This window comes from Echeneis naucrates, chromosome 7 (assembly GCF_900963305.1).
Source record: "Echeneis naucrates chromosome 7, fEcheNa1.1, whole genome shotgun sequence".
Lineage (NCBI taxonomy): Eukaryota > Metazoa > Chordata > Actinopteri > Carangiformes > Echeneidae > Echeneis > Echeneis naucrates.
Window position 1 is genome coordinate 10,806,143 of NC_042517.1, and position 15,458 is coordinate 10,821,600.

General features: G+C 40.3%; 1 protein-coding gene across 1 annotated transcript; it reads left to right on the plus strand.

Annotated features, from left to right (window-relative positions):
• Nucleotides 1-5,060: 5,060 nt before the first annotated feature.
• exosc10 (exosome component 10) lies at nucleotides 5,061-15,458 on the plus strand. The gene is made up of 25 exons (XM_029506556.1): nucleotides 5,061-5,201; nucleotides 6,043-6,179; nucleotides 6,603-6,726; nucleotides 6,812-6,916; nucleotides 7,537-7,696; nucleotides 8,169-8,277; nucleotides 8,361-8,436; nucleotides 8,519-8,629; nucleotides 8,768-8,911; nucleotides 10,216-10,406; nucleotides 10,554-10,710; nucleotides 10,871-11,019; nucleotides 11,201-11,251; nucleotides 11,366-11,477; nucleotides 11,588-11,635; nucleotides 11,726-11,801; nucleotides 11,890-11,999; nucleotides 12,086-12,178; nucleotides 12,268-12,336; nucleotides 12,425-12,530; nucleotides 12,615-12,688; nucleotides 14,610-14,790; nucleotides 14,900-14,964; nucleotides 15,052-15,128; nucleotides 15,234-15,458. Exons 1-25 carry the CDS (start codon nucleotides 5,079-5,081, stop codon nucleotides 15,262-15,264), a joined length of 2,679 nt encoding a protein of 892 aa, XP_029362416.1. The 5' UTR covers nucleotides 5,061-5,078; the 3' UTR covers nucleotides 15,265-15,458.

Sequence of the window (15,458 nt, forward strand, 5' to 3'; positions counted from 1 at the left end):
CGCTGGCTTTTATAACAGTTTTTTTTCTCACTTTTGTGTTGTCAAAGGATTACTTTGAATATTATGAAGCACACAGTAATCATCTGTATCTTAGAATGCTGTTGTGGTTAAGGAACAAACAGCTGATTGTATAGGAGAGGTTACTTTGCACAGTGCTGGACTAAGTGTTGCCTGAGTCAAGATCTTCTATAACATGAAGTGAAACCACATCCTAATTCACATCATGTAATATCAGGCTATAGCAGAATGGAAATGCTCACTATAAAATCACATTTCGGGTTATATGAGACAATCAATGCCACTCTCACATGTGTGCAGCTCCTCGATAACTATGGAGATGATTATCTTAGCATAAAGGCTGACTTTGTGCAATGTTCCCAAATACACTTACCAGCACATATGAAGCTGTCTAATTAACACTCCGTATCTTTTGTTTGTTGAATCAATAAGGGGCCAGCATACTTCATCAGAATTGCTTGTGGGATGGTTGGCTCCATAGTTTATGCAGAGACATGAGAGTGGTATTGATTTTCTTGTCTAACTCTCAGCAGGCAAGCGAATAAGCACATTTTCCAAAATGTTGAACCATTCCTTTAAAGAGTCATTTCACTCAATGCAAATAAATGGCAAAGTTAGAATAAAAATAAAAGAAAATTCAAGAAAAGGGAGAAGCAATTTCAACTTTTAATGTATGGTTTCATTCTGTTTTGTTTTGTTTTGTTTAGTTTTTTTTTTTTTTTTTTTTTTTTGGGGGGGGGGTTATCTCACCCCAGGATCCAGTTAGTAATTTAATCTAGAGTTTTCAATCGTATGCTCTGAAATTATATTAGGTGTAAAGGTTTATCATGAAAGTGAAGTTCATTACTTGAGTCATCTGACTGTGGTTGTCAGCTGAAGCAATTATGAGCCAACACACAATTCTAATTTTCCTGATTGAGACTATTGAGTATACTTTAAAAGGACAAAGAGTTTACATTATTTTTCCCGACCAGTCCAACAAAGGTGCATTCATTTATAATGGTGAACAGTAATGTTTGACTGTCATGTTTATGAGGCATGATGCAAGACCTGCCAGGAAATCAGACTCCAGACCCCCCGGTGGTCATGGTATATAGTCAAATGAAATATTCAGATTGAAGGTTTTGGACTTGTGGTCGAACCCATGGATATATGAAGATGGATGACACATCTCCACCCCCTCCTACTTGGCAAATATGAAGCCAAACTATCCGGATACTTGTGAAACCATTTTGCACTGGCGACCTTCTTTGGCAATGAGGTCTTTTCCATACACCCGTAAGAATCATCCATCCATCCATTATCTATAGCATTTACCCATCCACGACAATGTTGCAGCCAGTCTTAGCTGACATTCAGTGACACAGTGCTAACCACTGCACCCCACAAAAATCTATTGTAATCTATTGTAATTGTGTCACAATATTACATTAAATTATATCACAAGTGTCAATCATTACATCATACCCCTTTTTATAGTATCAAATTACTAATTCTAAACTAATTTTGAGGAAATATGGCCAATTGAACATGCATCATCATGATATGAGCTATTTACAAAGACAAATAATCTGTTCAACGAGTAGTTCCATTTTTTTTTTTGGTTTGGCTCTTGTATCATCTGATGATGATGATGATGATGATGTGGAAGCAGGCAGGCAGGCAGGCAGGCAGGCAGGCATTAAAGACATATACTGTATTCAGTCACCTGAGGATGCTTGAAACGTTGGGGCTTTGCTTTTGTGGAGCTGTTGTGTCTTCCACCTTTGTATACAGTCAGTGAGTGAAACTAAATAAGAAATTTGAAAACTCCATCTTGGGCACTGGGAAATACTGATGCACAGTTTTCACTATTTTGTGGCATTTTAGAGACTGATCTATAAAAAGGAAATACAACTGTCTGATGCATCAATAATGGATATAATCATCAGTTGCAGCCTTAGACTGCATCCATCTGGGCAGCACACAGCTAACGCCAGTCAACGTGTATCATCAGCCACTGCAGTCGAAACAAGAGGTTTAAAATGCTGCCAATTGTGCCAGTCTGAATATTGAAATCTAGTCACCAGCTTAGGCGTTACTTGGCAAAATGTATGTTCAGCTGTGTTTCAACACTTTGTGATTCTGTTCTTTGTTGTCGGTTGTTATTGGCCTTTTTTATGTGGTATGTGTTGTCATTTTTTCATTTCTATAGCTCAGTGTAACCCCACTGCTCAGGTATTCAGACCTGCTTCATCCTGGCTTTCAAATGCTTTAAAATGGCTGGAGCAAATAGATGAGAAATTTGTCACCACAGAACACAAAGCTCTATTCAACATACTTGACGAATGGAAAGCCTGACTTGTGCCCTGATTTAAGACATTAAACCATCGTAATAAATTAGAGCAGGCCTGAGGGGCTTGTATGGGAAAAGGAACTGGAGTGATGGTACTAATGACACCCACACAAGACTAATATGTCAGGATTTAGGGAGGAGTAAATCAGGACAATCCCATCAAGATGAAAGGAGAAATATTCTAGTGTGTGCGCCTGTGTGTGTGTTTCTGAGCATGGTTATTACATTTCCCCAGAGTGTCATGGGAAAGTATTTTAAAAATGATCATTCAGCTAAAAAATAAAGTTTTTTTCTTTCTCATTTTTTTTTACACACTTAGCCATGATTCAGGGATTTGAGCAACTGTAGCTTTGGGGACATTCAAATAGAGTAATACAAGGTCACTATTGGAAGGTGAAATGTCTTTTTTTTTTTTTTCTATCAAATTTCAAAAGACTTCAAGTGCAAAGGAGCAAGTGGGGAAAAAAGCTCCAGAATCCAAGGCCAGGTCAGGTGTACCTTGAAAGATCAAATTTGTATTAAATGTGAAGACAAAAGGTTTTCTTCCCCCGATGAGTGTTAATATCTTTCTGAAAACAGTCTTTCGATCCTGTTTTGTTTTTGTGGCTTTATGTGTGGTTAATCTGTATCCATTCTTTCATTACAGAATGTCATTGTTAAGCTAACAGGTGTTTCACGGGAACAGGAAATGCATCTTTCCAGATTTATTGATTATATATAAACTGAAAAAAGAAAAAAAAAAAACACTTGGGAAGCATCGCCAACCTCTTTGTTTTGTAACGTATCAGTACTGTGGAGATGTTTTAAATTTGATTTTCTCTCTTTTTTAATGTTTGCTATGGTTCCTGATTGTTTGAATCATTATTTTTCTTCCAAAAATTCTGCACAAAGGTCAAGTGTTGTTTTAACATAACAATTAAGAGCCCCCAATTTGGAGACCAAATCATGGTTTCCTACTTCCAATTCAAACCCAGAATCTGCTCACACGCAGCCTTTTGGTGCAGTGATGCTGCCTGTTACAAGGTAGTCAGTCGGTGCACAGTTTGCCTTTTTATACCAATGAGACTTTACAATTTTCTTTCTACTTTCAGAATCAGAATATACAGAATTGATGAAAAATAATAATAATAAAAAAAACTAGTGCACAAAATTTTTAATTCCATACAGATCATCAAAAAGATAAAATTACAGCTCTGGGTGACAATGCTTGGCCTTTCTGTCGTGACTCCTCAGTATTTTGATGTCCAGGTGATCTCCATGAGATCGAGGCATAGTCGTTTTCACATTGAAAAGACATCAGCTGATCTTGATATGCTGAAGCTGTGCATGTATGATATCGTTTGGTGCATTTGTGTTTTCTAAAATGAGGGAGTTAATAAAAACAATTCACTAAGGATTTTTGTCTTGGATTCTTTTCTTTTTTTTTTTAATTATGTGTCATTTTCGGCATCAGCAGTTTTTAGTGTCTTCTACTGCAGGAGGGTTTTGAGTGGTGCCTTGGGGCATCATCAAAGCCATAAAATGCATAATATTTTTCAAAAATCATATAAATGAGCTCAAACGGCAACAGTAATGTCCTATTGAGTGGATAAAGAATGCATTCACAAAGGCTAGGGTTGCATATTATAATTGTTTTATAATAAGGACTTTCATGAGAGAGATTCTAAGGTTTTGAATGCTAAAATACCTGAAAGAAGACAGCGTCAGACTAACACATCACACAGTTGGTTTTGAACTTGGATTATTCTTTCCTTGGATTATTTCAGCTCATATCTGCTGAATTTCTGATACCCCCCCCCAAAACAGAGGAATAACATGGAAAGCTACTGTGAAATATTGATTGAGCCAGTGTTGCAGTGATGCTTTTAAGATAATAAGAGGAAGAGGACCCTGTGAAGAGATCAATAGGAAAGGGAAGTGAGGAAAAGAGAGGTTTCTCCCTACACACCGCAGATCATCCATAATGAGCTGGTGTGTCAATACTTCAGCAGTGCCTCTTCACATGTTATTGACCAGTGGATCTCAACAGCCCTCTCTAACTTCTACATGTGACACCAAAGTAAAGGCAGTTGTGTTTGAATTAGCAGACCCACCTATCACCTCTATGGCTCAAACACCAAAAGGTTACTATCTGAACCACACCTGAACCCATTCAGGTGTGGTTCAGATAGTTCTTACAGAGGTATTGGCCAAGACATGCCTTCCTCCATACATACCCAACACAGTTCAAAGGCTCCAGCCTTGATCCTGCAGCTCACAAATGTCTCTACTGCCCCCTGATGGTTGCAGCACCCCGGTGCAATGCCTTTTGTCAGGGCAGGATGGGTGAGGCAACACGGAGGAGGCTGTCTGCAGTGTCACCGCAATGAATGGGTGCACTGACAGGCTGAGCCTCGCCCCGCACCGGAGGAAACACAACATCCATCAGCAGGACATCACAAACTCATCCCTGTCAACACAACAGTCATGGAGGGTGAACCTAAAACAGCCCAGGCTGCTTAGGTTGAAGTTAGACATGTCAGCAGCGCGTTCAGCTGCATATTCACTCATTTTCACATGCGATCACGCAGCGATATTTCCAACAGGACTGATCAATAAGCGACAGGGAGTACCGCTCCGGGCCGCCGGGCGGCGCTGTGGCCTCCTGACCGTCCGCCCCGCAGCCAACACCGAGGAAAGAGGCTGCTTCCTGCGGCTCACATGTACACACAGTCGGACTGAAACGATGGCCTCTCCCGCGACCAATGTCCCCACAAACAGCGGGCCTCAAGGCGGCTCTTCAGACACCAACGACGGGGAAGACACCGACCTGTGCCCGGGCTTTAAAGACGTGGACGCCTTCGTGAAAGTGAGCCAAAAAAAAAATAAAAAAAATAACAACAACCACTAAAGTGGATGCGGTGTGTTTGTGTTAACAGTCGGTGTCCGGCTGACAACGTGGATGAGCTGGTTGTCTCCGAGTGAGAGTCCCAGGAAAAGTTACCTGCGTTTAAAAAACAACAGCTGACTGTAAACACAGTCACAGCTCATTGCATGCCAAGCTAACGCTCCACAGTTGGCCCTCTTTGGTGAAATAGTTAGCTCTAAAACATCTAAATGGGCTAAATGTTTATTTCAAGTGGGACTAAAAGTAAACTATCATATCAGACCAATGTGTAGAAGTCATCTCTCACTTTAAACCTATTGTCCCTAAACTCAACGTGGTTTAATCTAGCTAGCTGCAGTGATGGCCTTTAAAAGGAGGGAGCTGATCTCTATCTAAATATGAGGAGCTGTCGCCTTCAGATATATCTGCAGGCTCTTACCATTACATGTCCTGCCGTGAACTTTGAGTTGTCCTTTGTTTTTGGTCATATTGATCCCATTAAGCAAGCAAATTTTATATAGACCCTTCCAAACCACATGGATTACAAAGTGTTTTACGAAGTAATTAAAATCCATACATACGGAAAATTAAACGAATGAGAGCATTTAAAAAATGATTAAAGGTAATAAAACAAAAACAAACACTTAGTGCATAAAAGAAAATAACTGGAGTAGAGAAAATGCTACATTTAAAAAGAAGTGAGAGACATGGTGAAGATGAAAGCAGATAGACTTGCTCTGAAACAGGCTGGACTCAAAAAGGAGTCAAAACACTTGACTTGGCACCTGACTAACCCTCACCCCCCCCCCATTTCTCTCCACAGTATGGATTGGGTGCTGTATTATCTGCCACCAAAGCATCCGCCAGTTTGCCTCAAGCTGGCGATGAGTATGACTTCTACCGCAGCTTCCCAGGCTTCCAGGGGTTCTGTGAGAGTCAAGGAGATAAACTACTGCACTGGTGAGTGTGATCTGCTGCAGCTACTGTGAATTTCAGCTCAGTCAGACTTCCATCTGTCAGCCAACACTGGCTCCACCGTTTGCTTCATGACCCCATGTCGCTGAAGGAGGCCACAATACTTTTACTCTCATCTTCCATGTCATTCGCTGTGACAAGTGGGTTGTGCTGTTGTAATGTGCCTCGACTTAAAAAATTGTGGAATCAGTCATTATAACATTTTGGGCCAATCAACTAACAGTCTTCTTTTGCAACCTTTAAATCCTTTGCTTTATATTTCCTGGTTACCTCTGTCAGACACCTTAAATCACCCCTTTGTCTCGAAGCACTCTGGCTGGGCAACATACGCACGCAAACAAGTGTTTGTCGAGCAAACTGCAATGTGCTGGTTTTCAGTAAAAATAATTCATTTGTTTTCCCCATTAGTATGAGTCAGATAATGCAGCACCATGGCTGCAGATCACATTTGAGGGATCGCAGCAAGCTGACAGGGCTGGAAGAGAGATTTGACTTGGTTGTGGACTCGAATGATGTCATCCTTGAAAGAGCGGTATGATCTGCACTTTTGGTGTTGTCTAAATTTTGCCATGGAAAAGTCTCTGTACACCAACCAAGCTCTTGTATCTGATTTCCAGGGGATTCTTCTTGATGAAGCTGATGGGGTGAACAGAAGCCAACAGCCTGTTATGCCTGCAGGGTTTCAGCCCCCCAAGATTGTTGTTTCCAGCTGGAATCGCAAGGTTGGCTAATTAACCTCTTAGCTCCTTTGCTGCATATCCCAGTCTCTGTTTTGGGCTCTGTTTAACCTGAAACATTATTTGCCAGCTCTGGCAATCAAGCAGTTACATCAGTAGCATGTTCACTTTCTCGATTATTTAAAGAAGTGCAAAATATTGATATAGGGGTGTCACAAGAACTGATTCTGGGGTACCAGGTTGTTACTGAAATCTGGAAACTGTTTCTACAGTAACATAGCTATCATGCGTGTTGTAGGTACTGGAACTGTGAATTCTTTCTCAGGAAGCAACAAATTCACTATAGAAAGGGAGGAATAAAAGGAGAGCAGCCTTGATAACAATAACAGTATGTGGCAAGGCTGCAGCAACAGGTCAGCTCACATTTTTGTGAATTGACACACGTTATCAAGAACGAGCTATGGAAAACTAAAAGTTGGTTTCATAGAACATTTCAAATGAAAGAATGGAACATTTCATACATATCTACGCAGCTTAAAGACCTGAAATCTAACTAGCATTTTTATAATCATGCAATAGTAACTTCCAAATTTTTGTTATCCTGACCTCTCTATATTCATACTGGTGCTTCAGACCTTTCAGTAACAAAAGATTTTATCTATAAGGGCTCAGGCTCTGGCAGACACTCTGAGACGTTCCGACTGCTCCACGCCAAGAACGTTACAAGGCCTCAGCTGAAATTCAAGGAAAAAGTTGACAACAGCAACACGCCATTTGTTCCCAAGATCTTCATCAAGCCCAATGCAACAAAACCTCTTCCTTCCTGTAAGATATCCTTCTTTCTCTTATTTTCCTCCAAGCTTTTATTTTTCATGCATCCATTCATTCATCTGCTACCACTTATCCTTATACCGCACATTCAACTGAGACCAATCGACAACTTACTGAAATTGAAAATTCATTCATTCATCCATCTTCTACTGCTTATCTGTTTCCGGGTCATGGGGCTTGCTGGAGCCAATCCCAGCTCACATGGGGCAAGGGTACAACCTGGACAGGTCACCAGTCCAACAAGACCAACAACCACTCACACTCATACTCTGACCTACGGACAATTTAGAGTCACCAATTAACCCAAACATGACATCTTTGGACAGTGGGAGGAAACCCATGCAAACTTCACATAGAAAAGCTCCAGGCCCAAGAACTGAAACCGCGGCCTTCTTTCTTTTATTTTTCCTGCAGTGTTAATTTGAATCTGAAAGAGCTGTAAAAATCCCTTGCTCTCCAATCATAGATTTTACAAACAAACAAATACACAAAGTGAGACCTGAGGACCCTGATGTCCCAGCTGCCCTGGCTGACTTCATTCACCAGCAGAGAATTCAGGAACATGTTGAAGACATGTAAGCCTTGTCTGTTGTGTTTTATTATCATTTTCTCTTATTTCTTATTATCTATCTAAAATTAATATTTTTGACCCACGTAGGTTTGCACACCCATACCAATATGAACTGGATCATCTCACAGTACCAGAGCGCCTTCTGTCTAAAGCAGAGCCACAGGCAAGTTATAGTGATCCCTCATTATGATCGTCTCTCTGTTCATTAGGCTTCTTCTGATCTGTCATGTGTGGATTATTTTTAGATGTACAAGCCAATGGCAGAGACCAAGTGCACCTTCATTGATTCTCTGGAGGACCTGGTAGCTCTGAATGAGAAGCTGTGTGGTTTATCTGAATTTGCAGTGGACCTTGAGGTACAAAGGTCATTTATGTTATAGAGACTGATAATACAGCTCATGCACTTTTGGTAAAGTTTAAAGCTGTTTTCTTGGGTTGCTGTAAAGTTGATGGTTGTTCAAGTTAAATTGTTAATACCCTCTCCTCTGTCGCAGCATCATTCCTACCGGAGTTTCCTCGGCATCACCTGTCTGATGCAGATCTCCACCAGAAAGGAGGACTTCATCATCGACACCTTAGAGCTCCGCAGCGAGATGTACATCCTGAACGAGTCATTCACTGACCCAGCTATTCTCAAGGTAGGAAGTGTTCCATAAAGATGAGTTTGCATGTGTCATTGGGTTTTGATTTTTTTATTTTTTATTTTTTTTTTGGGGGGGGGGGTTTAAAATGGGCAACTTTGCAGTCTGTGTGGTTGTTAATTTTTATTGTACAGTTTTTGCCAACAATGCTGCTCCTGCTCTGACATTTGTGTATGACATGTCTTAGGACAAGGCATCTCTGTTAGCTTTACAACAGAATGACAGAGGATCCAAACTTTAACTTGAATATTAAGATGAGCGTTAAAGTAACATTTCAACTACTGGACTTAATAGAAATGCAGTAGATGTGTGCACAAGGAATTTCACAACGCAGTGAACAGTTAGTGGAGCTGTTTGCTTTTGTTTATTAATTCGATAATTAAACTCTGAATATATATTAAAAGAAGCAAGTCAGGTTGCCTTACCACTTTATATTGTGTTGTTGAGTCCAATTACACAGCCCTATCTAGCTGTGTCTTAGGATTCCCACATCGCAATGAAGATTGGTACAAAAATGGCCCCACAGGAATTTTTTTTTTGTTTGTTTGTTTTGTTTTGTTTTTTTGTTTTTTAGCAGCCGTAATAACTGACTGCCATACAAAATGCTCCCATCAGAACATTTTAATAATCTCTATTAGATTAGGAACATGGAAAAGAAAACCTTGGTTTGTTGAAACTGAATGGCACCACTGAGTGAATTTCTTTGGTCTGGCTCAGAGCCCTATGTTTCTTAAAGTTGGCTCGTGTCCTGCCGTGCGTGGGAACCATGACTCACACAATGTAGGACACCTGTGAAAAAATGTGATGCGTGGGATTGATCTGCAGAAAGATGCTGTGAAAATAAGCCAAATCACAAAATGTCACATGGTGTGCACCCAATTTTTTTATATATTTTTGATGCAGTATTTTAAAATGTGGGCAGCACAGCGGCATAGTGGTTAGTACTGTTGTCTCACAACAATAAGGTTGTGGCTTCAGTTCCCGGCCTGGGGCCTTTCTGTGCAGAGTTTGCATGTTCTCCCCGTGCCTGTGTGGGTTTCCTCCCACCGTCCAAAGACATTGTGTTTGGGTTAATTGGTGACTCTAAATTGTCCGTAGGTCTGAGTGTGAGTGGTTGTTGGTCTCTGTGTGTTGGCCCTGTGATTGACTGGTGACCTGTCCAGGTTGTACCTCGCCCTCGCTCGGTGTGATCTGAGATCGGCTCCAGCACCTCCATGATTGCGAAACAGATAAGCAGTAGAAGATGAATGAATGAATTTTAAAATGTTGAAAATTGGATGTGCTTTCCTACCGGTTTTCAGGTGTTTCATGGTGCTGACTCTGACATGGAGTGGCTCCAAAGGGACTTCGGCCTATATGTCGTCAACCTTTTTGACACCCATCAGGCCAGCAGAGCACTGAATCTGGCCAGACATTCCCTCGACCACCTACTCAAACACTTCTGTAATGTGGACTCGGACAAACGCTACCAGCTGGCCGACTGGAGAATTCGGTATGGAGCTGACAGCCATTTGATGCTTAATTGTATCACTTTTGTTCATAGAAATCTGACATGTTTACGGATATTTGTAACACAGTGGAATTATTACTGACTTGGGGTAGGTGGAGTAAAAAATTGTTCTATAACTTGGCTCTGTAGCCCCTTGCCAGAGGAGATGGTGCAGTATGCCCGGACAGATACGCACTACCTCCTTTACATCTATGACTGTATGAAGACGCAGCTCTTGGATGTCAGCCACGGGCAGACTGGCCTGCTACAGTGTGTCTGGAACAAGAGCAAAGATATTTCCCTAAAGGTGTGCGCAAAACTCACTTCATATAAAACCAAGATTAAAAACTGACATACATGTTCCACTATTCTCTATTAAACAATTGAACAATTTCTTTATTGTGTTCATATTTTTCGTAATCCTACATTTTCTGACCACCCCCCCCCCCCTTGTGCCAACCATACAGAAATATTTGAAGCCTATATTCACAGAGGATTCTTATTTGGAGCTGCAGCGGAAGCAGAAAATGTCTTTTAACACCCAGCAGCTCACTGCCTTCAGACTGCTGTTTGCCTGGAGGGACAAGCTGGCCAGGCAGGAAGATGAAAGCACCGGGTAGGCTGTGTGGAAATGGACAAACGGGCCGTTCTCGAAAATGTGCTTGAGCTGTCCTATTTTTAATTCTCGTGTCTAGCCAGATTTTGCAACCTTCATGACTTTGTGCAATCTCCCAAGTTTTATTACAAAACACATCCACCTTAGTATGTTTTTAATCTAGTTTTATTTGTGTGTTTAGTTATGTCCTGCCCACTCATATGATGAGCAAGATATCTGAAGAGCTACCCAAGTAAGATGATCAGATTTCACGCTTATTTTTTTATGTGGTTTTTAATTATTTTGAAAAATTTCTAGTGTTTTTATTCATAAACTCCAGCCCAGTCTTTCCTCTTTATTTACTCAGAGAGCCTCAGGGCATCATTGCCTGCTGTAACCCTGTACCTCCACTGGTGAGGCAGCAGGTCAATGAGCTGCATTTGCTAGTGCAACAGGCCAGAGAGATGCCTCTCCTTAAGGTAAGAAAATATCAATGTCTGCTTCAGATAAATCATGTTTTGTTTATGTAATTTTAGTGTCTGCTATTTATCAATAAAAGGTTCTGATCATGGTTTTGCACTTCACACAGGCTGAGATTGCAGCTGAAAAGAAGAAGGGACTCACACCTATAAAAAAGGTTAAGTTACTAGATGGCAAATTTGGATTCAGTTATTGTGGGAATAGGAACAGTTAGATTAAAAGAAACGGTCATCTTATTATTTTACAGCCACAGATCACATTGTTTGGTCCTCATGACACCTCCAGGGTCTCTGAGAGCAATCTCCACCGCTTCTCTTCTGATGGTAAGATTGATGCACAGGTTTGTATTGTATGCTGTATTGTGATTGATTTTAATATTCTAATCCTTTTGGCTTCGCTCATATGTTTCAGACATTCCTGTTAAACAAGGAAAGCTTTTCTCAGAAGATGACCACAAAATGGATGTTGATGTACATAAAACAGATGCTCTCATAGCACCACCTAAAATCCCACTGTTTGAGGTAAACTTAAAATAAAAAATATGAAATTTATTTGTGTGTAGCTGAAAAAAAAAACAATGTGAGAACTCTGATTTCTTTCTTATAAGGAGCTAGAAACAAAGAATGACCAAGAATCCCTCTCTGTTGCTCATATGAAAGCTAGACGTATCATTGAGTCCTTTGAAAACCCTTTCAGAATGGTAAGAGATGACCTCTGTTATTTCTATTATTTGTATCTTATTTAATGAAACAGTATTCAGTTATTCAGTTATCTCCCTTGCGTTTTTAGTATTTACCCTCCACTGATGTGCACATTAACAAGAATGCCAAATTTGACCCATCTTCAAAAATATTTGAGGTAAACAAACACCTCCATACATTCATTCATTCATGAAAAGACTTATTTGTGTTTGATCACGGATCGCTGTACTATCTCACATTTACAGATTAGTAAAAGATGGAAGCTGCTGAGTATTGAGCAGCAACAGAAGGAATTGGAGGCCAAGAGGAAAGCCCAGGAAGAAGCAAAGGAACATGCAAAGAAAGTAAAAGGTAACATGCTCTAACCCAGCCTAACCTAATGCATTTTCTTAAGTAGTTTTCTGCTCACTGTATTTTTAACATTGATTTCTGCAGAGGAAAGAAACAGGGCTAAGCAGAGCTACCAGGAATCTCTGCAGAACGTTTCCACCGTTCGCCAGCAAGCAGCGGTGAGTCATTTTCCATATCCTTTTTCCCACCTCAGATAGGCCTCGCACTCTGTCGACATTATTGTTGATGTCCCAAGTGGGAAAGTAAAAATCCAAGAAAAGCATTGAGTTGCGTTTAAAAATATTAGAGTGGTAATAGATACGGTAACCCCCTGCGATGCCCCCTATTTTCTAAGATGTGGCTGGTGTTTCTGCACCTAAGTAGAGTGGCCCTCATGTTTCATTGGAGCAGCCCCCAGCAACTCGGTGCCTTTTAAATATTTATATCTGTCCCATGCTGTGTCTGGGGAAGAGTAGCATTTAGCTTTAGACTGGAGCATTAGAGACGTCCTCCACTCTTCAAACACTCATCTTTCCTCCAAGGGAACAATAATAGCTTCCTACTTCTTATCGCCTTCTCTCTTGAGCTTTGCTCAGCACCCTCCCACTTGGTCACTCACACACTCTCTCCACCACTGAGGATGGTTTCCTCTCAGTTTTAAATGGCCAGTTAGACAAAAGTCTTGGTACTTCATCTTCTGTTCACGGCACAGTGAACAGAAAGATTAGATACCACCATTTGATCTTTGTTTCTGTCCATACCAGTGATGGACACCCCTCAGTCTTTCACTGTGCAAGCCATCGATGGGTAGTGCACACTGTAATCATCCATTGTGTGATGATGGCTTGTGTGAAAAGTCGGTTTCATGTTGGCATGCATCACAGTCAGAAGTGTTGGCAGTAACACTAGTCACCCTGCCAACTGCAGGCATATATTGGCAGTGCAGCCGTGCTGTCAGTCTAAGCCAGCACTTTTGTTGTCTAATTTCAGTTTGAGAGAAGCTTTATGGTTTTATCCAAAACTTCCCCTGCACTGATATCATGATTGATATCAAGAATGGTGAGTGCTTAGATCAGGCTGCAGCAGGTTGGTAATCAGAATAAACTGTCAGCGAAAATCATTGACATCCTCTAATCAATTGATGAACCTCACTGTTTGAGGAAAACATTTTGTCCAATTTGTAATTACCAAGCAGCCAAGAAGGTCTCACCTGAAAGGTGACATTGGTGTTGTCATTCACACCATACAGTGTGATTGTAGCTGTGATGCTGCAGAAAATCTTTCCTCATAGATTAAATGACACAGGCTCGACACAAAGAGGCTCCTTATTTGAAAAAAGGTCAAAATGATGGTATATTCAGGTATGTTGATATCAACTATTGATACTGAGAACTACAACTGCAAAATTTATATTTAGCTTGACAAAGTCCAGATTTAAATGTTTTTACAATGGTGACATTGTGTTTCTTTGTCGTTATAAGCCACAGAGAAGCTATTGTAATACATTTTTACTTTGCTGAGATTATGACTCAAAGTGAAAATGGAGACAACACAACTGGACAACAATTACACAACTCATGTCTTCTGTGCATGTCTGACATCACCACCCAGCACAGTCAACAGAAAGTTGAATTTTCACTGTTGCAGAAGATGATGGAACACATAGGTAGTGACAGATGCAGGCTTTTCATTTCCGTACTGTTCTAGCACTACTGAATCAATATATGTTGACTTGAGGAGTCACTGCAATTTAATTCTTCCCTTCGGAGGCCCGTAAGGTGAATTCTTGAGTTCATTGAACAATGAAATAGAATAGGAAAATGTGTTTTCCAGTTAATGTCAATCCTTTTAATCCCCTTTATTTCATAAACATTTCCTTTTGCATTTGTTTTTCATGTAATTCAATGTATTTAAATTTAATCTGCATAATATATATATATATATATATATATATATATATATATCTGTGAGAAAGAGCTGTGCGATTACAACAAACGGCTTGGTTGCGAACGATCATCTATGACTTATCTTACTTTATTTAATTAATCTATAGTTTGTGTATTTGGTTAATTGTGTAATGTTGTGGACCAATTTTATCAGGAATCCACAAAAGCTGGAGGAAATAAAAGGGAGAGGGTCGCCAGTGAGGTTGGAGAGTCGACTCCCAAACCAAGTAAGAAGCAGCTGAAATCAGCAGAGAAACCCCACAAGACCGAACCACCTTCACAAGACAGCTTCACTCCCTTCGACTACAGTCAGTCAGACCTCAAAGTCTTTGCTGGTATGCATAAGCGGAGGGTTTCCTCCTTGATTTCATTGGACAAATCGGTACTTAACGTTGCTGGACAATAAGAATTCACTAAGGCCAGTGCACCCTTGTTGTTTTATAGACACCAAGTCTAGGGACAACTCCCAGTTTGATCCAAACCAGAGGGCCCATGACTTCAAGAAAAAGGTAACATAAAATTTTTGTTCATTCATTTGTTTGTTGACTGTATTTTATCAGTAATTGGTAAATTTAATGAAGTCTTTTGCTCAACAGAAAACTGCAAAAGGACAAAAATCCAACTTTGTAGCTGGAAACCGAAGTATGTCGTACCTGGCTGGAAAATCTGACAGGTAACTATGTACGACATACTTACACAAAGTGTAAGCTTATTATATTTTTCTGCATTTTCAGACATCCACCTCATGGTAACCTTTCTGCCTTTTTATTCTCTACAGAGGATTCCGGCATAACTGGCCCAAAAGATAAACACCCTCACGTTATTTTTTTCCCCATTTAAAAACCTTTCATTCACCAGAAACAATGACCTCCTTTTGCCTTCTTGCAATTGAAATTCAGTCTATAGGTGTTTAATGAATGTCTTTTTTTTTTTTTTTCTAGTCTGTGGTACAGTTTATCATGTAAATATGTGGACACACAGAGCTCTTCATTAAAAATGGTTT

Bases quoted from the DNA above. Each gene is read 5' to 3' on its own strand.
- exosc10 (XM_029506556.1), top strand. From the start codon at position 5,079: ATGGCCTCTCCCGCGACCAATGTCCCCACAAACAGCGGGCCTCAAGGC. The intron at 11,478-11,587 runs GTAAGAAAATAT...CACTTCACACAG, and splicing joins GAGAGATGCCTCTCCTTAAG to GCTGAGATTGCAGCTGAAAA. The intron at 12,531-12,614 runs GTAACATGCTCT...TGATTTCTGCAG, and splicing joins ACATGCAAAGAAAGTAAAAG to AGGAAAGAAACAGGGCTAAG.